At 48.4% G+C, this 25786-nt stretch overlaps 11 protein-coding genes across 11 annotated transcripts; 2 read left to right on the top strand and 9 right to left on the bottom strand.

Moving 5' to 3' along the window:
- Window positions 1-956: 956 nt before the first annotated feature.
- ANOM_004653 (putative ethanolamine kinase) lies at window positions 957-2824 on the bottom strand (the record flags this gene model as incomplete). The annotated part of the gene is made up of 6 exons (XM_015549910.1): window positions 2675-2824; window positions 2312-2559; window positions 2127-2238; window positions 1603-2054; window positions 1186-1535; window positions 957-1131 (listed from the first exon to the last, which is right to left on the bottom strand). Exons 2-6 carry the CDS (start codon window positions 2495-2497, stop codon window positions 957-959), a joined length of 1275 nt encoding a protein of 424 aa, XP_015407735.1. The 5' UTR covers window positions 2498-2559; window positions 2675-2824.
- Window positions 2825-4542: 1718 nt separating this feature from the next.
- ANOM_004654 (CORD and CS domain protein) lies at window positions 4543-5717 on the bottom strand (the record flags this gene model as incomplete). Its single annotated transcript, XM_015549911.1, has 3 exons — window positions 4543-4855; window positions 4937-5471; window positions 5582-5717. Coding segments are annotated over 3 exons (975 nt in total), but the record flags the coding sequence as incomplete, so codon positions are not given.
- Window positions 5718-6042: 325 nt separating this feature from the next.
- ANOM_004655 (glutaredoxin family protein) lies at window positions 6043-6375 on the top strand (the record flags this gene model as incomplete). The annotated part of the gene is made up of 1 exon (XM_015549912.1): window positions 6043-6375. The coding sequence occupies one exon, from the start codon at window positions 6043-6045 to the stop codon at window positions 6373-6375; it is 333 nt and encodes a 110-aa protein (XP_015407741.1).
- Window positions 6376-6867: 492 nt separating this feature from the next.
- On the bottom strand, window positions 6868-8832 carry ANOM_004656 (transcription factor domain-containing protein; the record flags this gene model as incomplete). The annotated part of the gene is made up of 1 exon (XM_015549913.1): window positions 6868-8832. One exon carries the CDS (start codon window positions 8830-8832, stop codon window positions 6868-6870), a length of 1965 nt encoding a protein of 654 aa, XP_015407738.1.
- A 1385-nt stretch (window positions 8833-10217) lies between these two features.
- On the bottom strand, window positions 10218-11670 carry ANOM_004657 (uncharacterized protein; the record flags this gene model as incomplete). The annotated part of the gene is made up of 2 exons (XM_015549914.1): window positions 11134-11670; window positions 10218-11068 (listed from the first exon to the last, which is right to left on the bottom strand). The coding sequence occupies exons 1-2, from the start codon at window positions 11279-11281 to the stop codon at window positions 10218-10220; spliced, it is 999 nt and encodes a 332-aa protein (XP_015407739.1). The 5' UTR covers window positions 11282-11670.
- A 921-nt stretch (window positions 11671-12591) lies between these two features.
- ANOM_004658 (uncharacterized protein) lies at window positions 12592-13677 on the bottom strand (the record flags this gene model as incomplete). Its single annotated transcript, XM_015549915.1, has 2 exons — window positions 12592-12862; window positions 12944-13677. The coding sequence occupies 2 exons, from the start codon at window positions 13675-13677 to the stop codon at window positions 12592-12594; spliced, it is 1005 nt and encodes a 334-aa protein (XP_015407732.1).
- Window positions 13678-14662: 985 nt separating this feature from the next.
- On the bottom strand, window positions 14663-15786 carry erg27 (the record flags this gene model as incomplete). The annotated part of the gene is made up of 2 exons (XM_015549916.1): window positions 14663-14903; window positions 14963-15786. 2 exons carry the CDS (start codon window positions 15784-15786, stop codon window positions 14663-14665), a joined length of 1065 nt encoding a protein of 354 aa, XP_015407733.1.
- A 2395-nt stretch (window positions 15787-18181) lies between these two features.
- On the bottom strand, window positions 18182-20254 carry ANOM_004660 (endopolyphosphatase; the record flags this gene model as incomplete). The annotated part of the gene is made up of 2 exons (XM_015549917.1): window positions 18182-20013; window positions 20068-20254. The coding sequence occupies 2 exons, from the start codon at window positions 20252-20254 to the stop codon at window positions 18182-18184; spliced, it is 2019 nt and encodes a 672-aa protein (XP_015407717.1).
- A 1988-nt stretch (window positions 20255-22242) lies between these two features.
- ANOM_004661 (DUF3237 domain-containing protein) lies at window positions 22243-23373 on the top strand (the record flags this gene model as incomplete). The annotated part of the gene is made up of 8 exons (XM_015549918.1): window positions 22243-22322; window positions 22384-22411; window positions 22476-22510; window positions 22589-22728; window positions 22821-22836; window positions 22906-22984; window positions 23043-23056; window positions 23144-23373. Coding segments are annotated over 8 exons (504 nt in total), but the record flags the coding sequence as incomplete, so codon positions are not given.
- Window positions 23374-23434: 61 nt separating this feature from the next.
- Window positions 23435-24097, bottom strand: ANOM_004662 (uncharacterized protein; the record flags this gene model as incomplete). The annotated part of the gene is made up of 2 exons (XM_015549919.1): window positions 23946-24097; window positions 23435-23818 (listed from the first exon to the last, which is right to left on the bottom strand). Exons 1-2 carry the CDS (start codon window positions 24063-24065, stop codon window positions 23435-23437), a joined length of 504 nt encoding a protein of 167 aa, XP_015407715.1. The 5' UTR covers window positions 24066-24097.
- Window positions 24098-24583: 486 nt separating this feature from the next.
- On the bottom strand, window positions 24584-25485 carry ANOM_004663 (emp24/gp25L/p24 family protein; the record flags this gene model as incomplete). The annotated part of the gene is made up of 4 exons (XM_015549920.1): window positions 24584-24601; window positions 24697-24884; window positions 24949-25156; window positions 25288-25485. The coding sequence occupies 4 exons, from the start codon at window positions 25483-25485 to the stop codon at window positions 24584-24586; spliced, it is 612 nt and encodes a 203-aa protein (XP_015407714.1).
- Window positions 25486-25786: the final 301 nt, after the last annotated feature.

Genomic DNA, 25786 nt, shown 5'->3' on the forward strand with positions numbered 1-25786 from the left:
TGCTTGGACGACAGTACTCAAGGATTATATATAATCCAGTCAGATAGAATATTCAATGTTAGCCCCTCTCTTGAACCCCAGGCCAGAATTCAGCTAGTGACCATGTGATTGCTGTGTAGGCCGCCACTTGTATCATGTGTCTTTCTCCGGTATGTTCGAGACATTTACTTTTTTTTTTTCTTACTCACTCCATACTACTGCTAAAATCAAATCAACAGCACTACTAGCCCAAGTAATCAAGAGATACTTGTACTCCCTGATCTATCTTTCATGTGCTGTTGCTAGTTCCTCTGCTTCCCGAGATATGTCTATATAAATATCCGGTAGAAAGCCAGACCTTAACAGGTACATACCAGCCAGCACTCTCTACTAGTACTTTATCTTGCTTCTCATTTGAGTAACTACCATTGCTAAGATCTACAGATAACAATAACTACAGATCTCGAACCAAGCACATCTTGTTTATATAGACGTGCAATCAGCTAAGATAGAAAAACAGATCCCTTGGAACCCAGAAAATTACAATACTTAATTTCTTGTCAATGCTATAGACACGAACACGAACACGAACACGATTAAACCCATACCTCAAGAAAGGGAAGAAGAAGAAGTAAAGGAAAAGTGAGAAAAAAAGAAAAAAAAAAACAGCCCACGAACACGCCCATGAAAAGTCCCAAGAACACCAGTACAGTCGTTGAAGACAAAGCCCTTTCCATGCCGTCCTTTTGTATACATTGCTTTATTCCCTGAAATGCATCCCTGTCCTGGTTTTGTGTCCTTTTGTCGCTGCTGCCTGCCACATGCTCTAGGGAATAATGTTGAAACCCCGACCAAATGATAGCAAAAAAAGTCCCCCAATTTCATGCAAGCATGCTTGTGGTCAAGAAGGTAAAATCTATATGCGCTGATGATGTAAGATGTGAGGTTCTGTTAGGTTGGTAGATAGAGAGGTTGGCTTAAACTTCTTGAGCCCATCGACGCTCACGGAGGGGCATTTCTTCGCCGGCTTGGGCGCGGCTGCCGTCGAGCTCTCGACGCCAGGCATAGTATTCGCCGAGGCGGGTTTCGGCATATGATGCATAATCGAAGTCGATTTGCGAGATTTGGGCTTGGATGAGGGCCCAGATACCCCTGTATAATATTAGCACTGGGCCATGGATACTGGAATTGAAAGGAAGAACGAACCAGTATAATCCGGGGATGCCGCGGAAGCGATCAACATCCTCATAGAGTCGATCGATGATCTCCTTCTGAGACAACTTAGGGAGGCCTTTGTGCTGGGTGTAGCTCCTGACATACTCCGTCAAGAACTGGCGCCGAACGGCACATGTGGGCATCATGTTGTAGTCACAGTCATAGCCACCCCATTCAGCGAAATGGTTGGCGATGTCGAACGCAGCTGGGGATGGAGTGGCATATTCATAGTCGATAAACTGCACAGTCGCTGTGGGCTCACCCGCAGATGTGACAGGAGTATCTGCGGATGGTACAGCTATGACATTGGCGCAGAGAAGGTCGCAGTGGGCAAACACCAACTACCGAGGGGGTTAATTGCTGGCCGGAATCCTTATGGCACAAGAATGAAATGTGATATCTACGTACCCCGTCTTCGCCGATGCCCTTACCGTCGTCCAGTTCATTGACAGCCCATTCAAGCTCTTTCTGAAGGCCGAGTCTGCGCTTGCGCTGCTCGTCCGTCGCAGAAGGTAGGGCAAGGATCCATTTCTGGAGAACCGCCCACATGTTGGGCCCCGATTGTCTTGGCTTGATCAGAGGGAAGTCAATGTCCTGCTTGGACGGATGGACATCTACTGAGTTCAGAAAAGCATTTTCCACTTCAGACTGGACAGGGGCAGCAGCTCCACGAACGGGAAGGACCGCATGCCATTGTCCAAGCCGTCTAGCAACGCCACGCCAAATGGACGGCGTCACCAGATCTTCATGAGTGGCGGGCCGTCCACGAATGAACCTGTAGAGCAGGCCGTTCTGGAAGCGAGCCAAAAGTGACGGGGCTAGGCCGTAGCGGGCAAGTAGGGCGTGGGACTTCATTTCTCCTATAGACATCTACTCAGCATTGTCGCAATGGGCAAGAAGGAGAAAGGGCGTATGTCCCGAGTCTGTCTTACTTTCGCGGTCTATAAGAATCTCTGTGTGATTACCGTACGCTCTCATCAGTACAGCTTCGTTGTCTATTTGTTCTTCGGTCAAGCCAGGCTTGCGATTTATAATTTTGAGAAGCTGGGAGCCAGTTAGTCCATGGATTTGATAGGTTGGTCTCTAGCTGCTCCTGTATAGCAGGCTCGGAACACACAGTATTAGTGATACCGTCCGTGAAGCGCACGAACTCGATGTTGTTGTCCGGACCATCCCAGTGAGGGTTTAAGGTCAACACCAACCTCAGCGCAGACGCTTCCGAGTCGGCATGATTGTATGACTGTGCAATGTAGCGCAGCGCTGTGAGAGGACAACCGTTTGGCTCAGATGTCGAACCCATCATGGACGTTTATTAAGGGGTGAGGGGCGAGAAGCCGTATGGAGAAGCGGTCAACTACAACAGTACTAGTTTTCAGAATGTCAGCAAATCTCGCAAGAAAGGTATTTGAAGTTGTGCGCAGCGACAGTGACAATGAGGTGAAAGGAGGGAAAAGTACAAAGCAATGGAGTATAAACTAACCTGGAGGGCGCCTGTGCCACTTTTTTTTTGGTCCGTTCTATGAGGACTTCCCCTATTATTAGTTGAGCGATAAGGATCGCAAACGATAACGATATACGTAATTTCAACGAGTACTAAATTGACCGGCAATCAATACTCAGGGAACACAAGCCAGAAGGAAAAAAGGGGGAGAAGTATTAAGCCGAAGTGAGAGGAGGAGGAGGAGGAGACGAAGAATATTGGTCTCGTGCTTGCATGGCCATGATTGGAAGCTAAGCAGCCTGAGGCCCCTCAGGCAACAAGCACCGTTGCCCCCTCGTTTCCTTACCAGGCTGTAAACGAAATTGCCCTCCTTCACTCGCCCCCCATGACGAAATATTCCAGGGACGAAGACTACGTATGCACCTATGATTATTCAACTCGATCGCCCTATGTGATTTTTCTGTGGGGTAACACCAGCGATTGTCAGCACTCAAAACTGGCCTATGATCAGCGCTCCCGGAGAATATGGTTCGCATTCCTTGCCCGTTAAAAGGAGGAAGTTAAAGTAAGGGAGGGTTGACAGGTATGGAAGCCGTGTTATCGTGTAAGGTACGGGGAGTACAACGACCGTATTACTCTAACCCCTTTGGTCACCACTCACTCAACCACTTTGCATGTGATTCTCAACCATGTGACCGCCGACGCTTGGCATCCGCCTGAGGCATCGGACACACACGTGCCACATAATCTCACATGACCATATAGACCCTAAGCCCTAAGAGCTACTGCTCTCGGTAAGTAGCTAGTCCCAAAGGTGTGCTAGTGGCTCCACTCCCGGCGGCCTACAAAAGGCCTTCGTTGGCGCCGCGACTTTTTCCTTCTTTTTTCTTTTCTTTTTTTCTTCATCATCAGTAGAGGTTTACATTGACCATATGTAAATCAATACCGGAGCTTCATACAAAGTATGACATGCTGAGGGTTATCCGTGTGGGATTTTGCTCGATGGGTTTCCTTCCGTTCCCGGCTTCGGAGAGTAATGCGTTTTCCTTTTTCCCTTCCAAATTATGGCTTAGCTAGGGATTCTTTTCGCAAGATAAGAGCCCCAGGCGCTTGAGCTGTGGAGGAGGCGCGAAATTCCAATTATATAAATAATATCTGTACTGTGATGTCAAATCATAGTGGGATATTCACATATCCGTCTTGTAGCCGTGCTGCTGAGCAGGGAACTTCTTGTTCTCGGGGTCTACATGCTGGATTCTTGAATCGGATGTGTACCTGGCGTATCAATCTTCAAGCATACCACGTGTACCTGGCTATTTCAACTCCGCAATGGTTGGAAGCTTGCCCCGATTGAAGTATCGTCATGGATGAGTAGTTGGCCTGCTGATTGCTTGACTACGTCTGTCATTGGCTACTAATGCCCAATATACTTGTTCGTTATCAAATATGCTACAAGGTAGCATCCATAGCCTCCATGATAGAACGTCATGAGAACATGCCCTGTAGATGTTTTATGTCTCGAGCATGTGCGCAAATCTGCTATGCATTATCCGGACATTGGACACGTTAAGCCAAGATGCTTTGTCAAATGAGTGTTGCATTGTGAAACTTATGGCTTTCACTCTCACTTTTATAGCCTATGCTTTTCCCAAACAAGAAGCAGTGTCGATTTCCATGCTCGATCAACCCTACCAGCACCTACCAGTCCCAAATAATGGGATGCTCCCCTCTCATGCTGAAGAGCCATCAGCATAGCAGGTCATATGCCAATATAACCTTCCCAGACTAGTGCTATGTCTTGGCGATATGAGTGAATGTATGCCTCTGAAGCTTAGCAGACACCATGTTTCAACCGTGTTAGTGCAATATATGTGTTTTCCGTGTCTCATTTATGCTATATAGTAACCTCAGACCCGTCCGGCCTGTCCAATTTGGATCCTCTCTCCACTCCATTTATCATCACTCCGCAAGACTGGCCAGCTTGTCCCGTCACCCTTTACCAGCATCAATTCCAGTTTAGTACCCAACACCTTGAATTGGCATTTTGCGGGATCAATCGGCGCAAACAGCTGGTATGTATCTTTGTACCGCTTGTTATCGGTAGTGGGAAGATCCAGATCGATCGACTGCTCAGAGAACTCGACCTTAGCCTGGTTCTTGTCGATCTTCTTCAGGTACAGCGAGACATTGACCGAGTGTGGGGTTTGGTAGAAGTCGTTTCTGTACAAGGCAGAGGAGGTTAAGACAAGGTTCCCCAAAGACGTACCGCCATTCGTAGGACGAACGGTAGGGTTCACTCACCTGACACTCTCCACCTTCTCCTCACCAGCTGGCTTGCCCTGTCCGACAAAAAGATGCTTCTTTTTCTCCTTGCAGCCTTCGATCTTCAGGAAATCGTCAAAATCCAGAACCCTCTTCTTGCAGCATGACCATCCCTTGCTACCCTCGTGGAAAATCGGCTGTCCAGGGTGATGGACACATTTCTCCTCCTCCCGCGACACGGACGAGTTGTAATTCGCACCGCATCCCTTGCGACGGCATGTGGCGTTCGCTGGGATCTCAAGAGATGGATCGTCGGACTCTGATTCTTCGGGGGCGGGCGTCGCTGCGTTCGACGGAGGGGCAATGGCGGGCGAGTATGTCGGCCGTGGTACCCCGCTATCTGCGACAGGCGCAGTTACCGGCTGGGGTGCGACTAGTTCAGCAGCAGCGGATCCTGTGTTCTTGGGGGGTTCGACTGGGGTATCGTCTACAGTCGAATGCTTGCCGGTAGTACAAGGTGGGATTTCGAGGAATTCATCGAAGGTGAGAACGCGGGGCTTGCAGCATTTCCAGCCTGTAGATAACGGGATGGTTAACGTTGGTGGATCGCACCGCAGGGAAGGACGGCGGCGTTATGTAACGAATCCCAGGGGCCACCGTAGACACCAAGGTCCTTAAACTTACCCTTTTGGCCCTCATGAAAGACCGGTGGTCCAGGATGATAGACGCATGGCTCTTCGGGATCGGTGAAGACCTTCCCGCAACCCTTGTGGACGCACTTGGACATTTTTTTTGGATCAGGAGGGGACAATGCACTTCTCGTCCCAACAAGATGTATAGTAGACGAGCAACAGTAGAAATCGCTTTAGTCTATGAGACAAGAACTTGGCTGGCGGGGGCAAATCGCATGCTGAAATACTGCCGCCGCAGCTGCCGCCCAAAGTGGCCCGAAGGGGCTTAGTCTGGAGAAGCTCGAAGGTTCCATTCTATCGGCGTGGAGAGCACGATCAACTAACTCTATACTACATCATCGCCCGTTCGCGGCCTTCAACCACCACAACCTTGTCAGCCTTTCAAGCGCCATTCGTTTATTTTATTTTATTTTTATTTTTTTAATATTATATTTAAGAAAAAAATCTCTCACCATGTTCCCTACCGCCGCCCGTCTCTCCCAGGCAGTTCGTGTGACCCTCTTCACTCGTGTCGGCTGCGGACTGTGCGACACGGCAAAACACGCCGTAACTCAATTACACAAGCGGCGGCCCTTCGAATACTCCGAATTGGATATCATGGTCCCTACCAACAAGCCCTGGAAGGATGTTTATGAGTTCGACGTCCCCGTCTTACACGTCCAGTCGGTCAAAGGTCAATTGGAAAACGGAGAAGCCGATCTCTCGGATCCAAAGAAACTGTTCCATCGGTTCACTGAGCAAGAAGTCGAAACGTTGGTCGACGAGGCCGAGAAGGCGAAATCGTGAAATCTAGACCGCATATAGCTAATGGAGTCATATCTCAATCCAACCTCATATACCCTCCATTCCAAATATTCCTCAGCATTTCGGGCGAGGTATGAGGAGTCGTTCCCCCTTGTAACGTCCGGAATACGTTTCCGAGTGATCCCTTGCCTCAGCCCTGAAAATCATGAGCAAAGGATCGTTAGCTTCCTCAAATGTATCCAAACTCCATGATAATTCCGGTCGATCCCGCCATTGACTCACTTTGTCCTTCTCCAGTGACTGGGAAGATGTTGCACGCCAATGTCGGCGCACGATGGCCTCCTTTGTTCAGCTGCAGAAGGGCATCGTGGCCGGTCAGCCGTTAGCAAGGGTTAATGGAATGACTAGATAAAGCCAGGCATCTGTTAATAGCCAAGGTGTTGATCGAAAACAGGATTCTATATAGCAATTGCCGATCGTCATAGAAATAACAATAATGTCTTGTTTAGTACACAATGCAAGGGTATCAAAGCCTCATTCCAGTGGACCAGCCAAATCTATAGGCAGACTCTCAATCCATCCATAATATGCGAGCGCGTCCCCTATCGACTGCGTCCGGGTTCTGTTAAGGGCCGGATTGCTGTTCTCCGTCCTACCCAGGAGCCGATCTCGAGTATTTTCATCCAAGACCGCAGCTGCGCCGGTTGATGGGCCAGCAGTGCCAGGCTTTTTAACAACATCCGAGAGAGTTTTTAATGTATTGCAGCACATCTGTGCTATACGCGCCACCTTGCCATTTGGTCTAATACTGTGGTAATGGTCCAACATATCGATAGCACGCGTCAAAGACGTCTCTACCTCCCCTTCATTGATTCCACCAGAATTATTGTCATTGAAGCTGCTAAAGTTACTTAGACGAGCTGCGAGAAAGACCGTTCCGCAGGCGTAAATATAATCGATGTTCTCCCAATATGGAGAGATCAGATTATAGCGACCTTGGTCTAGCCTGCCATCGCGCGGCCCATCTTCGTGCGTACGGATAAGGTTGATCAGTTCCAAGGCGACCGCCACGCTCTTGATTGAGGCGTCGCGTACCATGCTGAAAACCACAGGGGAGGTAGATGAGCTAGGCTCCTCTTTGGTAGCATGCGGGCGGCCTTCAGGTCGACAGTTGCATTTGGTGGACAGTGCGAGTCCCAAGGCCAGCAGAGGCCGATAAAGTCGAAGACGGACATATAGGTAGCGTGCTCGGAGAACATTCCGCTGCCGACACACTACCGGATCATTCCATATGCCGTCCGCGGCATCATTTTTCAGATACGATGGCAGAGATGTCTGCCAATCGTATAAAAGAGTGTCCACCTTCAAAAATATTTTGAAGTCAAAAGAAAGTAGCTTCTTCGCAGCACAACTATTCGGCTGCATTCTCAGTTCATCCTCCCATGCTAGAATATCCTCGACGTGGCTATACAGCCTCGCACAGGCTGTCAAGAACTCTATTAATGATGGACGATCTGCCGTGGTGGGGGGATTTCCTCCGGATATAAAATCGATGTAGTCTGTGTCCCAATGCGTCGGTAACGGCACCCTCAGTGGATTGGAGGTTTGCGGTGGAAGCCCTAGTTGCAGCGCAATCATCCGTTCCAGGATCATGGCACTATGCCAGAGTCGCCGAGCGAGTTCGCGATCCCGCCTTCCTCGGGCATCATGCCCCCCTGTCTTGAGGTGCAGGCCCAGAACCTGCGCCGTGCGGATGGCAAACCCAATGAACATCCATGCCAATCTTGAGTTGCCAATCGCATATAGATACTGGCTTTGTAAAATAAATGATTGAATACGTTCACATAGAGATCCGCTGTTCTCCATATCCCTGGACATCCTCTGACCGCGATTGAAGAAACTCGTCACATCTTCGTCATTCACATCGGTTGCACTCAGACCAGATAAACCGAAAATGGTATTCAAAATACCATGGAAACTACTGGATGTTGCGGCTATATCCTGTTCAGTTCTGGTACTCTCGTAGGCTGATTGAAACTGTAACAAGTCCAGGATGGGCAAGTTTGCATATTCTCTCGTTAAGTAAGAGAGAACAAGATGATCAGCCATGTCCTGTGACAAATGCACTGGTGGGTCCTCGCCATTCGATCTGGCGACTGAAGGCTGTATGACTCCGTTTGTGAACATGGGAATTTGAGTTAAAAGAGGGATGTCGCCTGTTAGATCTTCATCCTTGACCCTGCCTGTTCGCTCCTCAACAGCTCTTTGCAACCTCATCATTTGCGAGGCCTGCGCACCACCATCATCGAGATGGAAGCCTTCCTCCTGAGGCACAACAGCGGTGTGGTAACTTTGCTCCGAATTCACGGAGGAGACCTCAATCACGTCGTCTCCTGTAATATCAGGCGACCGGCGCACCCCACGAACTCGTAGGCGTCTTTCATTGCTTGGAGTAGAAACAATAACAGCCTCTAGCTCAGAGAACACCTGGGTAGTCATACGTCGTCTCTGGGATTCACTGCGACCGACCTTAGCAGGATTCAATCAGATCAGATTTGAGTCATACGTAGGGGGCATATCCTGGGGTCTATAGGAGCATGGCTGGCCCCTTTGCTGACATGCTCCGCATACTATACACAGTACTTAGTGATTTTGTCGCGCAGCGTAGGGGCGCAAGTGAAAGGGTAAGGAAGTTATGCAGTGAGATTTAACGAAAGCATACTTGGTTTTTGTCTGTCGCATCCTCTCTTTTTGAGGCGACATACACAACAAGGAGTACCAGGAAGTCTTGTCACGTTGCGCATCCTGCAGGCGTTTGAAGATTGTAGATCACTTGAAACCCTGCCATTCAGCGTTCAGTATCAATACAATTGCTAAATGCCCTCCATTTACTAACGGGTAGCTTGTTTGAATATTCAGTTATATAGCAGATTACTTAGATAGTATGTGCACAATGCGATGTGAGGTTTCCCAGCTCTATATTGGAAGCTTAGCCCCGATTGTCACATTGAACAAGGCGCGTCTAGTCAGCTCAGGCCGATAATATTTTCGTTCACACACTGTTGTGATATCAACTCAAGACAATTAGACAACAGCACGTATGATTGTCAATATATACGGATGATGCTGACAATGGGGCATGGGAGAAGGCGAGCAGACGGAGAGGTGAAGAAGGACCCCTGGTCACGGGAAGGCGATTCTTGGATATGGTCCGTGCGCTGGACGTATCGAATTCCAGGTAAACAAATGCAGATCAACTCCAAAACAAACTATGACCTCTCTCACCAAGTTATCGTTTCTTGCTATGTATCCTATGAATATTTAGAGGTCGCTCTTTATGAAGATCTCGCTGCCGGTCGAGCACAGGAATTGGTCATCAACGATTAAATATTATTAGGTACTGTACAAGACCATCCAGTAGGCCAGTCCCAAGTTGCCAATCGGCAACCATAGGTATGAAGTACAGACTGCGGACGACTATCAGAGAACTATCCAGGTCATATCTATCAACCAAACGACCAAATCTCGTAAGACATCAAACATGGCATCCCGGGCCGAGGGATATACACAAAACAGCTGAAGTTGTCCATACATAAAATAAGCCAATATTGCTGCAGAGAATCAAAGCCAGCCCCGTGCATGGTGACAGGGAAATTAGTGGTCCACAAGGACGAACAAACGATTTACCAGCAGCCAGTTGCATACCGACTGAAAAGGGAAGAAAACGTACATAAACAAACGCCAGGTCCGTATTCCGTAAACAGGGGATGCCAAAGTATGCGACAATCGAAGAAAACAAAATCAAAACCCATGCCAATACTGCTTGTTCATCATTTTGAATCATTGCGGTAGTTGGGAGAGTGTTGGAGGCGCACAACGATTTCTCAGAACCACATGACACCGACAACTAGGCTGATGACAATAGCCATGCAACTGCCGCGTGCAGGCTGTGAATTCGGACCATGACCAACGCCCTTGGGCGGCTCTTCAGTTACCACAGGTAAATCAGGGATGTCGGTTGGCTTAGCAGGCGATTGCGGAGATGTAGGTGACAAGGTCGAAAGCGCGGCATTACTGAGCACCTTGGGTGTAACCTCTTCAATGTGTTGATCAGTTTGTCTTGACAATTGCAATGTCTCTTCAGTGATCGCTTCAGAACCGGGTGGTAGTCGTTCTCTTCGAAGAATATGTGGAACAGTCCAGCCCCCAAGAGAGGCCCTCGTAGCATGGCAGGCCCGCTGCCATAATTCACGTAAATGAGGAAGAGAATACTGGGGCCGCTGCGAAGTGACTTTTTTCGCCGTGGCCGTGGCATTGCCGCTGTACGACTTGGGAAGGCGTGCTTCAATGGTAGGAGAGGCGCCGATAACAGCTAAGTTGGATCCATTCGAGGGGAGAGAGCTAGGTGCTGAGACCACAGAAGAGGCGCTCCCCGTGGCAAGAGGGTTAGATATCTGACTATCATCTGTCTGTTTCGTGAAAATCGATTTGAAAACGCGTACACCTCGCGCGAAAGTTGATGGTTCTTCGGCAAGGTATGCTATCGAATCGGCGTCAAAAACAGTAGCAGCCTCGAACGAGCTACGTGGAGTGTCTGGCACGGAGCGCCGCGAGCGATGAACACGGTCCATATCTGGTAGGCAGTAACCATTTATCGCCCACGACTTACACTGACTGCCGGTCGTCCGTATCCTCGAACGGGCGTCGACTGGGCCATCTCTAAAACGGGAAGGTTCTGTTCCACGCAATATGAGCTGGATGTTATAACCGATGAATCACAACGGAACACAAGAAACTTACGCCGAACATCGTTATGATGGTAACCGATATACCCGAAGCGCAGATTATAAAAGTCCCACTCTTTTGCCAAGGACACCAAGCTGAGCAATGAGAAAACAAGAAGCGCAAGAACAGGGAAGGCAACAGGTTTGTGGAAGCCTGACCGCATTATACACGTTCATAGACCTCTCGTCCACGCTGGCAATCCTCGAGAAGGCGAGTTTCCAGAGTCAACAGAATTCCTGCTTGCTTCAAGAGCTTTCGTGATCAGGCAACTTCATTGCCATACGGAATTGACGACTAAGCTGAAAATTAAATCAAGACCCGATTGGTATATGCGAAATAGCGTCTAGTTTTTGATTGAATTTCCCACGCGCACTTATATCTCTTCTCGGTTGCTGCCTCTTTGTTTTCTTTCCTTTTTTTTTTTTTTTTCGCCTTCGGTCGGGGGTCAGTCGCCCGGTCGGTCGGTATCTCGCGAAAGTGACTTGGGAAATGAAGCCCCGGCAACGAGATAGGCACAACACGCAATGGTGGGGTTGACGCCGGATGGGGAGAGGAGTATAAGGCTTTAAATCGGCATGGAATGTTTATTCTATGTCGGGGGGAACTTTTGCAGGGTTCGATCGCTACTGAATGACGTAAAGGACGTGGTCGACGCAACGTAACGCCCGGTCGCAAGCGGATGTTGCCAAGTCGATAGAGGCCAAGGTTGAGTTGCCCGTGGGGAACGAGCTGCGAGAGAGGAGGATGAGTGAGGAGGAAAATCAACAATGAAGTCGAATCAGAGCAGTATCCAACCCCCTAAGCATGCAAGTATGACCGGTGATTATTTTTGGCAGAGGCGTTTTGGCAGTTCGATTGGCACGAAGTCAATAGCCTTTTCACTAGTCCTGTGGCCGATCTGCACGTTGTCTTTCCTTTCTTTCTCTCGTTCTTATTTTTTTTCTGATTCCCGACCGCCCTGGGGATTTTACCGTAGCATCGGTTAGCGTCGTCTGCCTGAGGCGACCCAGATGCTGCCTCATGTTGCAACACTATAGACCGACCCTTCTTCCTTGGTTCAGGATCGAAATGTACTCATCATCCACTTTCCGTGCACTCACGCACAGGTAATAATCTGGCACTAGTATACTCCCCGCAAAGACGAGGGCAGGATCAAGACTACTTCGCCCAGTACGACATCGGCTTCTATTTTCTTTGTTTGAACCATGTCGCCTCTTTACTCCGGGCATCCACAATGCTATCCTTAGCCCTTGTATCACATATGGGTGCCTTCACTATCCCACAGTAGCACGGATAGCAGCAAAGGGCCCACAAACTGATCTGACCACAGACTCGTAAATAAGCATGTTCACTTAGCAAACAAAAGAAAAGAAACCCCTTGCTGGTTTGACTATCCATATAGATGCAATTGGAAAGTTTTCCACCTAGTCTCCACAATCACAATGATGCTTGGTATTGCAGCATGAAACACAGTTATAAGTGAGCATGTACACCAGTGTTTGAATTGAACCCGATCAGCTGTTCCTTCTTCTCCACCAAAAAGCTGAACAGTGGATCCTTCTCCAAAGTATCAAGAACGTTCGGCTTCAATGTGATCAAGACGTCCCATGAACCCTCTACCTTGCTCCCGTAGTGATTATCAGAATCTTTGATACGAGCTGGCATAATGACACACGTTCCATCGACAGGCTTCAACTGGAGCCACAGGTAATCAATGAAACCCAATTGCCCCCCAAAGTTGAGGCTGTACATTTTTAGCGGTCTCATATCAGTCACACCGAATTCTGCAAGCCTAGTTGTAAGCCGAATATTCTTCTGTTGTCACAAATGAGAGCTCAACTCGTGAAAATATTCAGGGGTAACAGCAGTGACCTTCTGACGGAAGTTTAATGCAATTCTCGTGAGATGCAGCAGGTCAAATCCCTTGTAATCAGAAAACCCCCCTCCTGGGTATACATCCTTCTGTATCGAATTAATCTGGACAGTGGTCATAAAACTATCAAAATACTTTTCAGCACCGACTTTCCGGAGCCGCGGGCGCAGATTCACAGCCAGCGCAAATCGCCCTGGCTCCTTCGGTTTGGATACTAGTCCACTCTGCGCCGCAGCAGCCCGACTCCTTTTCACGCAAAGCGCAAGTGCTGCGCTCACTATATCTGATCTCGAGATAGACCTAGCTCGTGAAGATGGCACTTTCTCAAAGCAGGGAGCTAAGTTATTGCACGTTGCCCTCAGTATCTGGATCTTATTCTCAGATAAAGTATACATCTTGTGGTGATAAACTGCTACCACGGAAGCAAGTTCGTCGCGCGCTTTCTCGCGTACGTTGCACCGGTAGTTCTCTGAGAACTTTTCCGTGCTGCATGGCCTAGAGCTATCGTCCAAGATCACCTGTCTTATCCGCAAATCGGCCTCTGGATCCAATGCCAACGGCATCTGAGCATCAGTGCCACCGGTTGAAGTATTGTAACAGCAAGCTGCCAATGACTCAAGCACATATCCAGCCCCAGCAGCGTCAAACACATTATGCGAAAAAGGACATGCTGAGGGCAATGCCATCTTTTAATTGGGTTCCCTGAAAGCGAAGGACCGGGCGAGGTTCAGAATCATCCAAACGAGGTCGTATGGGGCACAGGGTGGTTGTGTAAATGGCGGACCCAAGCTGGCTCATGACACTGGACATTAGTACGGGTTGGTACTGAGACTGGAACATTGGCACTTTGTAGAGCGTACGAGGTGAGGGCTGTATCTGGTCTTTAAAAGGATGGTCGCAGGAACACGGGTAGATATCCCCAGCAAGAAATGGAAGCCGTTGGATTAGCTTGGCCACCCCATTTTCTAATGCCTGGAGCCCTGTTTATGGATTTGTAGAGCAGAAGAAGAGGAGAAAGGCAGGGTAGCTCCGTGGCAATGCAGAGTCGAAAGCTGTCAAAGGGTAGTTGAAGGAATCCATGCCTGCGAACTGAATCTTGCGTGGGTAGGGCCTTTAGCAAACGGTCCAAACACTCAGAAGTACTAGTTCACTAGTTAAAGGGTTATTGAAAATGCAAATGGAAACTTGATACATTATGGTAGACTGGAGAAACAGATAATGCTCACTACACTCGATAATAACGGATCATGATATCATGACGAGTGACTTCAAGTATTCTCTTCAGTGTTGAGGCTGAGATGGTCTGTCAACAGACAATCACTCGTGCTGCAGGGCCACCAACAATTTAACTACTGAAGTCGAAAAGCAGGCAAGGAACAATGTAAATACCAACGTATAGCTTCTTTTTGCTAGCACTGTGAGGTTGGATAATACAAAACGACTATCTAGAATTACCGCATTAGAGGTATGAAAGCCTAAAACCAATAAAAAGGAAAGAGTATATAATGTCGCTCCAAACGAAGTAAAAGGACAAGTGACAAGGCTAGTGCCACAGCCGAGGAAGATCTTTGAATGTCATCAAACAACCACACTGCAGCACGTTTGGCCATCATGTACAATCGTAGCGACATCGTCGCAATTAATCATCGGCACTCAAAAGTTGTAGTGATATTAGATTGGGTTCATCATGGTAGGGTCAGGAACAGCCGGAGGCAAGTCATTGTTAGTCTTTGGTGATGCTGTTACCGGTGGCACTGGTGTGACCGTTGCCGGTGTATCGCCAATTTCACTCCTCGAACTCCCGCCCCGAAGTGTCGCAGAGGCCGTGCTGCTACCTTCAGTGCTGCTAGTCTTGCCCCCTCGCTTAACCATCTTCCCCAAAATTCCAACGATCTCAGCGGCATCTGCAAAGCTTTCATCATCCATAGCCTCTTGGGCTTTATACACATCCGCTATAGCTTGTTTGGCCACCCGCCGGCAAGCATTAGGATCATGGAGCAATCGTAAAGATACGCCGCATACTCGAGCTTGATAGACAGACGCAAAGGGTGGGAGCCAGGAAGAAATCGTTCAGCCAAGAGAGACGCGTGATTGAAGCATGCCGTCGCCGTAGGGGTGTAGTCGAGAGCAGGCAGGAGAAAGGACGACGCCTTGGGCGGTTGAACGGGTGCAAGCCCCGGGGGAACCTGGAGAGTAGTGTACCGGGAAACGTTCCCTGAGCTGTAAGCTGGCTGTTCAGGGACTGATATTGATTCTGCGTTCGATCTAAACGAGAACCTCGACCCGGGTTCTTTGCCTAGTGATTCGGCTTTGGGTGCGTTGTTTAGTTTGGTACCGTTGCTCGGAAAACTGGTGATGCCGGGCCAGTGAACTGCGGGCTGATTGTGGAAAAGCACAAATATGTGGTAAAAAGATGCTCGGAGTTTATAGGCCAGGATCTTCGGCTCCACATATCCCTCAACCATCGGGAGAACGAACTCTTCCAGAATCAGTAATCCTTCACGGGAGAGCCATAAGATATGATGATACAACTGTAGCGACTTGGTTTCTCGGCTAGGGTCCAGTCGCCGCAATCGTCGTGCACGAAGTAGCTTTTTCGAAAGCATGACCGAAAGGCCTAGAACTCTATAAAGCATTGCGGACAGGAATGGGTTTTCGAGGCTGGTTAAGGCCGCGAAATTGCCCAAGGCCTTCTGGTCTACCTCGGAGGAAGCCATCCACAAAGCCAGAAAATTAGGGTCTATGATAGAGAAACCGTCGCAGACATTAGCCATGTGCATTGCATATTGTGCCATGTTAGCGAAATGGTTGTCTCCAGAAGAATCCAAGTACTCCAGATGATAACCGGGGCCAGCTGTCAACTGCACAAGGGGAAATAGAAGCCTTCGTCGTTTCGACTATATTTCAAGCGCGACAGTGGGATGTAGTGGAAATATGGAACAGAAAGAGTGCTAAAGAGCTTTTCATCTTACCTCGGAGGCGCGCACAAGCGAACGGTAGAATCAAGCCAGTTTATTCAAGCGCGGTACAGTTTGCTGCCCATGCCAGGCGCTTAAGCCAGATGCACTTCTTTTTTTAGGTTTGTCGCTATGCAATGTCGGCAGTTAAGCGAGAATTTCTTTTGCGTACTGTCACTTCGAAGCTTGCTTTGACTGTGTGCTGTAATCTCCCTTGCACCTGTCCCTCAAAAGTCGCTTTCGAATTGTACTGGAGAATTAAGGAATTAAGCACCGAACGATAAAGCGAAGCGCTGAAATCACAAAGCCACCAATTGAACCGTAAACTGTATATGTTACAAACAGGTCAAGTACTGAGTGCCTTGAAACCTCTCGCAATATGCAAGAATTTCTGGTGTAGACTGTACAATGGCACCAAGGGAGCTAAAAAGACAGGTCGGTGTTTCCAATCAAAAACGTTAAAACGCTGCGACGGGGTTTCGATAACCAGGACTGTATGCAAGAACTGGAAATATCAAAACAATCGATTGATACAGGGAAGCGATTAGCAACGCAAGGCACACGGAAGGGGGGAACGGTCAATGGCAAAATATTCAAGGGCAAGGAGCTCGTGGTTCTGAGGCAGGAGGCACTTTCGATGCATCGTGTGCAACTGGCGCGGTAAGGCGGTAGTCTGTGCTTCTCAGCCAGCGGTTGCTGGCAATGAGGATGGGAGGGGCACAGTCAAAAACAATAAGAGATACGAACAAGCCCTAGCATTAGTCGTTGGATGAAGAGGAAGCGGCTTAGATATTGCGATTGTTCAAGAAGGTGGATTTGGTCCAAAAAGCGGTATCAGCCACAATTGACAAAAGAAGTGGACAGCCCGGCCACTGCTGCCCGTGCATTGGGGGAAGGAACTGAAATAGTAAGGTCGTAGTGAGAACCGGATGATGCAAGGGAAATTAGTACTTGTGCGGTCGGAATTTCCCCTGGCGCAGTATGGAAGTGGATGGGGCCGCGGCAATACTGGGTCAGTTCTGTCTTAATCTATACAATGACCTGTTGTTTCCCTCAATATTCCCATGCCGTCATATGCATTGAACCTCACTGTCGCCTCATCCGATCTTGCTATCCTCCATTGTGGGGGAAATTTTTATTTTCTCCCTCCTTTTTTAATTCCCAAAACACGGGAACAGTCGGGCAGCCATACAAAACCCTCCATAATTGAAGAGAATCGTCATAAGTAATTACGGGGGAAAAAAGAAATGTGGCGAAATTTTGACTGCTGCCGTCCCCCAAAGTCCAAGCATGACGCGGGAGGACAACGCATCGTTTAGTTCGATACGTGTCAGAACCCGAGTGCTGATTTTCGCTGCCTTGCAGCTTTTAATCCAGTCGATAGATGAGATAGGATTAGTACGGTGGATCGCCTATCGTCCGGCAGAAATAAGTAGCACTTAGGCCGCAGATAGTGCTGCAGACTGCAGATAATCTCATTATAGGACAGTCATTTCAGAAAAGGCATGATCTCGGTGCCTGGGCCACTCCGTCGCAGAGACCGTCTGATGGACTAAACCACAAACGTTGGAGCTCAGCGTCCGCGCGCTTGTTAGCATTGGGATGGCGGCAGAAATTAACTCGGACGGGGCGCAATCTTGACAGTTGGCAGGCATCTGCCAGCGTGGCACCGACATAATCGATGGGTTGGCGGGGGCTGTGAGACATCACCTTGCAACAAGGTGGCACCGTCTTCTTTGAAAGAAAATCAGTATTACTGGTCCCCTCACTCCATGGACTGCAGTTGAGTCCTGTAAGTGTAGTCAGTCGGTCTCCCTGTGAGGATAAAACAAGGAGCCAATTTAATCATTCCAACACATGGCAGAGTCCCACCGCCCTGTTGACCGCTAACTTATCCTTGTTCGACTGTATGCATACATCTGTTACTATATACTAGTAGCATGTACAATAAAGATAATCAAGGTTATGCTGTGAAATAGTGGATTTAGCGCTTGTTACTATCCTTTATATCTAACACAGATCAACTATCAAAGTGCAACTCCGTTTTAACATGCATCCCCACATCTGAAGTCATCATTCAGCAACACCAGCATTATGAGCCAAGAGACTACTATATACATGTAGCAATACTGGTTCTTTGAAATTATAAAACAAATGGCAAGAAATAAAACCCGTCCCTTGTCGGCCTATTCTATATTCTTCAGCCCAAACCATCGCGTAAAAGAAAACTGAATCATTCTGACATGTCATCAAGGTCATCACTGTCCACAAATCCTACAAACGCGCGTTCTAAGAACGTTCGCCATACTTTGTTCTGTTTCTTTTTCTTTTGTTGTTCAAAGTCATCGTCGTCATAATCATCGACTACGCCAGTCTTACTGGCAGGTAGACCATCGACATTCGTATTGTCTGCCAGGAAATCATTCTTCTTTGAGGATTCCTTCGCAATTCGAGTCGCCAGTTCAAAGAAACTGCGCACTGTGAGATCCTCCATCTTGTAAATTCGATCATCTCTCGTATCGTATTCAACCTCATAGGTGAATGCATCCTCGCCATGGCTCGCTTCAGGAACCTCGGTACTTTCGGTGTCTGTAGGACTGGCGGAGCCACCCGCAACTTCCCTGCTGTTGGTCATATGGTCGTTGATTTTGGTTAGGTTGGCGTAATATTGAGTGTAACCCAGCCATGTAAACGGTTGGTTGGAGTACGCCGGCCCTGGTGGAGCAGACGACGACGGGGGTTTGGGGACCTTGAAGTGGGGCTGATTCTTCTTCTTCTTCCCCTTCTTCTTTTTCTCGATAAATGCATCATCTTCTACCATCTCGGAGGATGGCGAGGGTACTGCAGTATCTAGATCCAAATACTCGGCCCAAGTCGTGGCATCGGCCAAGCCAGAGATGTTATACTCAACGACCCGAAGCGATGGGAAGTAATTGGGAACTACGCTGGGAGATACCAGTGACACGCTGTATCGCTCAGCCCAGGGACCACCAATCTTCTTCAGAAACTTGCGTCTCTTTTTCTTTGACATCAGAGCCTCAAGATCAGCATTTTCGGTATGTTCGGTGGGACCATCCTCAAATAATTCATGTAGGTCTGACATTCCTGGGGGCGGTGACGGCATTTTAGACCAATCTTTCCTCAGATCAACAAGGTAACTTTGGCGGGACTGAACAGAGACCAAGGGAGACGTATCATCAGCCACGGCTGAAGAAGCCGAGCTCTTGCTGCTGGCATCAAGGATATCCACTTCACGACTATCCTGGAGCATAAAATGGTCGATGTTCATATGCCCATAGGCAGTACCAACAATAATGTCACGATACTGATGAACCCAAAGAGTGTATTTCTGCCAGCACGTCTCATCCCAGCTTCGCTTGGATCCAGACCTCGCCGGCGGAACATGCCCTATCAGGATTGCTTTCATGTCGCGTGACCGCAGCAACTGTAGTTGCACACGCAGCCACTCCATATGTTCAAACCCTGGCTGCGATTTGGCGTTACAGCCGTCGACCGCGGAGTTGGAGTCAAAGAAATACATTGTGTTCAAGCTGATTACTGTCAACTTGTTGGGAATCACCTCCGACGTAAACCAGCCACCCTCCACGAAAGTGTGGCGCTGATGCTCCGGGATAAACTTTGCCCATACATCGACAAACCTCTTAGTCCATCGGTTTGGGCCATCGTTGAATATGTTGTGTGGCATGAAGTCGTTATTTCCCAGCGTGGGGACGATTGGAATAGAAGGAAAGTGACTGGAACCCTCTTTGAAAGTTTCAATGAATTTGCCAGCAACGATCTCGTTCAAGGCAGACACCTCCTCCTCTGTTCGAGGAATTCTTTCATCATTATCATGACGAGCCGAGTCACCAGTCCATATGACAAAGTCGATATGGCCTTTGAGGTTCTTCTCTATCCAGCGGAATGTTTCGTCTATGAGTGTGAGCGGCGAGTCGCAGTCGCTCCCTTCCGATCCAAAGTACCCCGCAGGGCCTTTTCCCCAATGGCATGCGTCATCCTCGTCCACGGATCTCCCGGCCTTGTAGTGCGAGTCTGGGTGTAAATCTACAAATATTAGCTTGCTTCCTTCTTCATTCGCTGGGATAAACGACCCCGTACCTGTTATATGCAGAAAGCGGCCGGTGAGTCCTCGGCCAGAAGAGGAGCCCGGTCGCCTCTCTATACTATAAAGATCTCCATCTGAGTGCCCAAGCCGGTCACCCAACGGTTGCTGTTCCGATATAGGTGTGGCGGAAGCACTGCCGATCAGGGTCGAGATAATCGGGAGAAGCAGAATGGGAAGCATTGGTATTTCTTTCTAGACCACGAGAAGCCCCGACCGGGCGGCAAAAGAATAGTTTGGCTCTTGCCAGCAATCCCAAACATGAAAACAGGAAGCAGACACGCGACCTGGAAAGGTTGAGGAAGCGAGATAAAAAACGTAAAAAATAATGACGGAGTCAACGTCACTACCGTTTAGTTGATGGATGAAATTCGGAGACTGATTAGGTTTAGCCTGCCGAGTACCGTGTTGGTCCACTTCCGAGTCGGATCTCTTGGTAGTGTCTTTTGAATTTTCAATATTCAAACTTTACCCCCTTAACTCAAGATAGGTTGGACAAATGCATAGGCCTTTATGCATTCTGAAGGGAGGGGTCACACGCCATACTCAGGTGGTCGGATTTCTATATTGGAGGTGTCTACTGACTCTGTCAGAGTATATGTGCGGGTACAGTATAGGCTATGCAGTGACCCGCAGCGTCAATCCTCTAACTTCTACCCAACCAAATGTCAGACAGAGCCTCTCCTGTCTCCGGGAGTCCCCACGTGGGTGCCAGGGGGCAGTTGGTTTGCTCGACTGAAGGTTAACCGGAGTAACATGGCCCATTTATGTGTGTGGGAGACCTGGAGACCTTGTGAGCACAGGCTGTGGTTGTGGGTTTCATGATCAATGCAAACGGAAATTGTAATAGGGCACCGCTAAGGGTCGGGCCAGTCGAATTCACTAGCGTAAAGGCTTAAGATATCAGATCTGACCAACCCATCGTCCGCAGATCATGTCTCGTGACTCATGATTATCTCAACACACCATTGATACCACTGCATTCACTTGTGTCTTCGGTTCTTCTGTAGACACAACCTATTGTGTAGTAGACCGCCACCCAGTTGTTCCAAGGGTCTATGGCTCTATGCAGCCTTCCGAAAAGACTGAACTTGCGGAGCAAGGTGATTTCCGTCGTTATGGAATGCATCTCTAAGTTCAGTGCACAGATTATTACAGTCTCTTAGGCCCAATGATGTGGCCAGCACCTGTGAAATTAGTGGTCCACTGGATGACTTACAGATGTCTCCTCAGCCCTTCGAGTTGGGGGCTTAAAATTACCGACGCACAAAAGATGCCGTAATTGACACACCTAATAATAACCCACAATCTCCAGCTAAGTGATAGGTGCAGGAAGTGAAACAATGTGAAGGCTGGAACTTTGAAGCGATTCGGGCAAAAATGAGGATATTTCTCTCTTCCAACTCTGTAAAAGATGATCGATCATGCTGCCTTATTCATATCCAAAACTCTTTCGCTCATGAATATCCAACTATCTCAATTCAAGGGAAGCTGTCTGCAACGGAGCCACACCGTTTATTTGGGAAGTTGCCGATGTGCGTCTTGGATGTTTTGGTATGCAGTGACCCGTCGGATGCTGGTGAAAGTTCAAGTGGATTGAGTTTGGATTTATCGAAACTTCCCAGATGCTACGATTCAGGTGGTTCTAATAATCCACAGCGTATGCCAATGAGAACGTGGCATAACGAAATGTCAATGTCCTTAGCTCTTCCATAAGTATATAGAATAACAAATGGATTCAAGGATTAGAGAATATGAACAAATTTCCATAGACAAGAACATCCGAGATTAAGGGAGGGCATCCCTAGATGTTTTCTCCTTGTTCTTATTCTATGATCCCCGATAGAGCTGGAGCACAGCACACATATACAACTGGGAACGTGATCCTCTAATCCTAAAATGGACGTCAAGTAACATCACTGGCGTACAATATACACAGTGTACCACAAAGCATGAATACTACTGACATATGATACGGCTCTCCATGGAACTTGTGGCCAGAAAATATGTCGATGTTGTTGTAGGATAAATGCCCCTCATCGTACATAATCATTCCACTAGTGCGGGGTTCAATTGCGCCAGTCGAAAACTGCGTTCTCCTCGGTACATCATCGAATTCTAGATTCATTTTCCCTTTAAAGCAATTCAATCACTTTGTATAATTCCTCTCTTGCTATCGCTGGTCTTAGTTCATCACTCGCAAGCCATCATGTCCGGATTTCCCACTCTTAAGCCTGCCTTCACCGTTCGGGTACGTATGCTGACCAACACCAAGACTTGCCTCATTTTCCTGAGATCTGACTGGAAACTAGGTGAACATAGATGCCGCCCTAGCAGTTGGTGAGTTGTACTTACTCGCCAATGCCAAAGAGCGGTAGACAACTAACTACTACTATGCGCGTAGGCAGCGCCTCTCGGTCCAACCCTCTACAGGTTGTGGTATGTCAACCTATCCGTCATCTCTATGTAACATATAGACAGGATAGAATCTAACTGTGCTCTTTTGATGGGCAAAAGCCTATGACCGGAGGTACCGTCAAGGGTGACTCTGGTTTCTCCCCCGCGCTCGACGCCGAATTCGTCGGAGTGGGCAACGACTACATCCACGCGGATGCCGATGGCAAGCACATGCGATTGAACGCGCATGCAGTTCTTAAGTAGGCTTCTACCTTTTTTACGCCCTCCTCATTCCCTCCTTACCCTGCCTTTCTCTATCCTGAATTATGTTCTAACTATCATCGTAATCCAGGACCAAGGACGATGCCGTAGGTTACTCTAATCCGCAGTAGACCATGGGGATGAAAAACAAGACAATTAACGACAGTTGCAACCAGCTCCTCTACCTGAACTACACCGGTGTCGTCAACCTCACCTCAACAGAGCAGGCGGTCTTCGCCGGCACCGCCCCAGAGGGTTCCACGCCTTTCGGCAATATCTGTGAGTACATCACCGGGCTACTAATCCATGGCAGAACCATCACTAACAGTAGCGCTAGTCACTCATTTTACCTTCGAGGCAAGATAACGTCCTATCCCTACACCCCAAAACAAACCCATGTTAACACAAATACAGACCGGCGACGAGCGCTACAAGGACCTCGAGAACCGCGTGTTCGTCGGCCAGGGACGCTTCAACATCGAGAGCGGCAAGCCAGTCGTTGAGTACAGAGTCAGCCAGGTTCTCCAGGGCTAAATCAGATCCTTTCGTGTCAGGGTGTACAATTTTCCCGATAGGACGAACGTCAATCGATGTATCAACTCCAAGCGAAATACTAAACATATCTTCCACTTCCACACAGACAATTTTCGTAGACTAGATCACAAAGTAATGCAATCGCTCCATACATACATACATCCCAAGCATTCAATCTCCTTCCAACAAGGGCGTTCTCTCAGAGTTCCCATTCCGGTTCCCTTCCACATCCCCTACCGTACGGACTCGACGCCGACGGAAAACCCCTCGTCTTGCCCAAGAACTCCAATCCATACACCCGCCTCCAAGCTTGCCCTGTCCCCAGAACCGCCTCAGCCTCTTTACAGCCCATACCACGAAATACCCCAGTGCAATAGCAGCCAATGTCCCCAGGACGGAAACTACGGCTGTCAAGAATGTAAAAGTACTAACATTGCATCCGAATGGCATGGCACGGAGTTCCCATCGCTCCTTGGGCCCCAAAGGACAGATATTAGAGGAGCCAAGAGGAGCCAATATAGGAACGCGAGCGGGATTGGGCACGCAGGTTGAGGTCTGTTAGGATCGGTTTAGACATATACTAGTAACCAGATGTCTCCGTTGTTGGAATGGGGTGGAGAATATGATAGAAAGAGGGCAGGGGTTATGGCGAGGTGTGTGAGGAAAGGCGACGTCAACGTACCACTGAACACCAGCTACAAGGGGCATCGCCTTGCAAACACCATCCGCAAGATTGTCTGCGCCAGCAGAGGTAAAAGAGCGGATCGTTTGTTTGGAGAGGGTATGACGTATTCGGGTCCATGGCCCGGATTGTGGCTGTTCGGGGCTCGATAGGGGGATGGAATAATTGATTGTAGATTGTGATCCGTGTGCCTCTTTTCTGCCCTGGGATGAGCGTAGAAGAATCTCTAGACTACTGTCATTATGAGGTTAATATAAATCGCAGGATATTTTTGATGTGTGCGGGGCGGCTGCAGGTTAAGGTTACATACTACTTCATTCATACTAGACGTAAGGTGCCTTTTCATAAGAACGAGGTCTAGTCCAGGTTCAGTAGCTTAAATAGTGGTACTTTACGGGAACGCCCGATTGGTTTCTGCTTGAGTCCTAAGCTGCGTACCTAATAGGTAGGTAGGTAGGTAACGCTTCTTCAATTGAATGAATTGCTTGTAGATGGCTAAGTATACTCGTGACTGTGCACATAAATTCATATATTTGACTTCGTCACTACGACATACTCGAAGTCTTTTATTCTGATATAGGACACGCTCCATTGCACAAATGCCTAGAAAACCCCTGTGAAATGCCCGAAAACATAAATTAAACCACACGTTTGACCTATCAAATCACAGTCAGTCATCGCTCAAAGTGAAGTATTCCACGGGGAAAGGACAAGCAAACAGAAGCGGGAGCTTGTGTCTCATATAACTCACCTCAAAAAATCTCTTCAACCACCACACCTGGAAGATGCCCTCTCCAATAAGCACCGCAAGCTGGAAGATACTCCACCACTTCACTCTAGCATTTGTGCTCTCGGCGGTGTTCCGGTGTACTCGCTCTCTCAACACAATATAAGACTGTTCATCCTTAACCTGGGCCAATGCCTCCGAAAGACGACGAACTGAGAAACCGAAAACAATTAGCTGCTGGAGCGACTTGAGCGCATGTTGTGTTTTCATCCATACCTTCCACTTCCAAAGGATCTTGGGGCATTTCCGATTCAGGGACGTAGACAATTCCATGAACATTGAAGGACACCTCCTTAGAGTTCGAAGTCCATCCTTCGTTGCTGAAGCAGTAGACATATTTACCGTCCGCGTGAGCAACAAACGAGTAGTCCTCCGAGGAGATAGCCTGTTTATAGTACTGGCGGTTGTTCAACGGGTCCTCAACCTAGCAAAAAGAAAAGAAAAACGTCAGCGCTCAGTTCAATCAACTCCAATCAGTTCATGTATCCGGTTGTCGATTCCTTTTGAATGACCCCAATCTGCATTCCGAAGCATAATGGGAGGGAAGGGCCGTACCCAGAAGTCAATCTCCAGATTGCCACTGCCTCCGAATTCCCGATCACCGACTTGGAAGCTGACCGTCATCTTGTCATCTTTATGCAGCGATTCGTGGTAGCATTCTCTCGAGTGAGCCTTAAGCTGGATGGTGTGTGCGGTCACAGCGGTGATCCACCCCAGCGCGGTGATCAGGAGGGTTGTTGCGGAAAATCGCATGGTGGGCGTATGGTTCCTTGCCTGCAATCGTAGTTTTCGACTCAGGGAATAGTATGAACCTTCGAAGGAAAGCAGGTTGGGGTGGTGGATGATTGCGGCCTGACGGTCGATATTCCCCGACGACGCGCAAGGTGGTCTTCTCTCATTCCGTCTGGGAAGTTGAGGCGCTCGGACCACCTAAGCACTGTATGGCCTCAGGTGTCACATCCTGAAGTTTATGCCAACCATACAAACAAGCAATCAATGGAAGCATTATCCATGAATGATTAGCGAGGCATTGTTACATTAGGACAACAATAAG

This window comes from Aspergillus nomiae, assembly GCF_001204775.2.
Source record: "Aspergillus nomiae NRRL 13137 chromosome Unknown contig00102, whole genome shotgun sequence".
Classification (NCBI taxonomy): Eukaryota; Fungi; Ascomycota; class Eurotiomycetes; order Eurotiales; family Aspergillaceae; genus Aspergillus; species Aspergillus nomiae.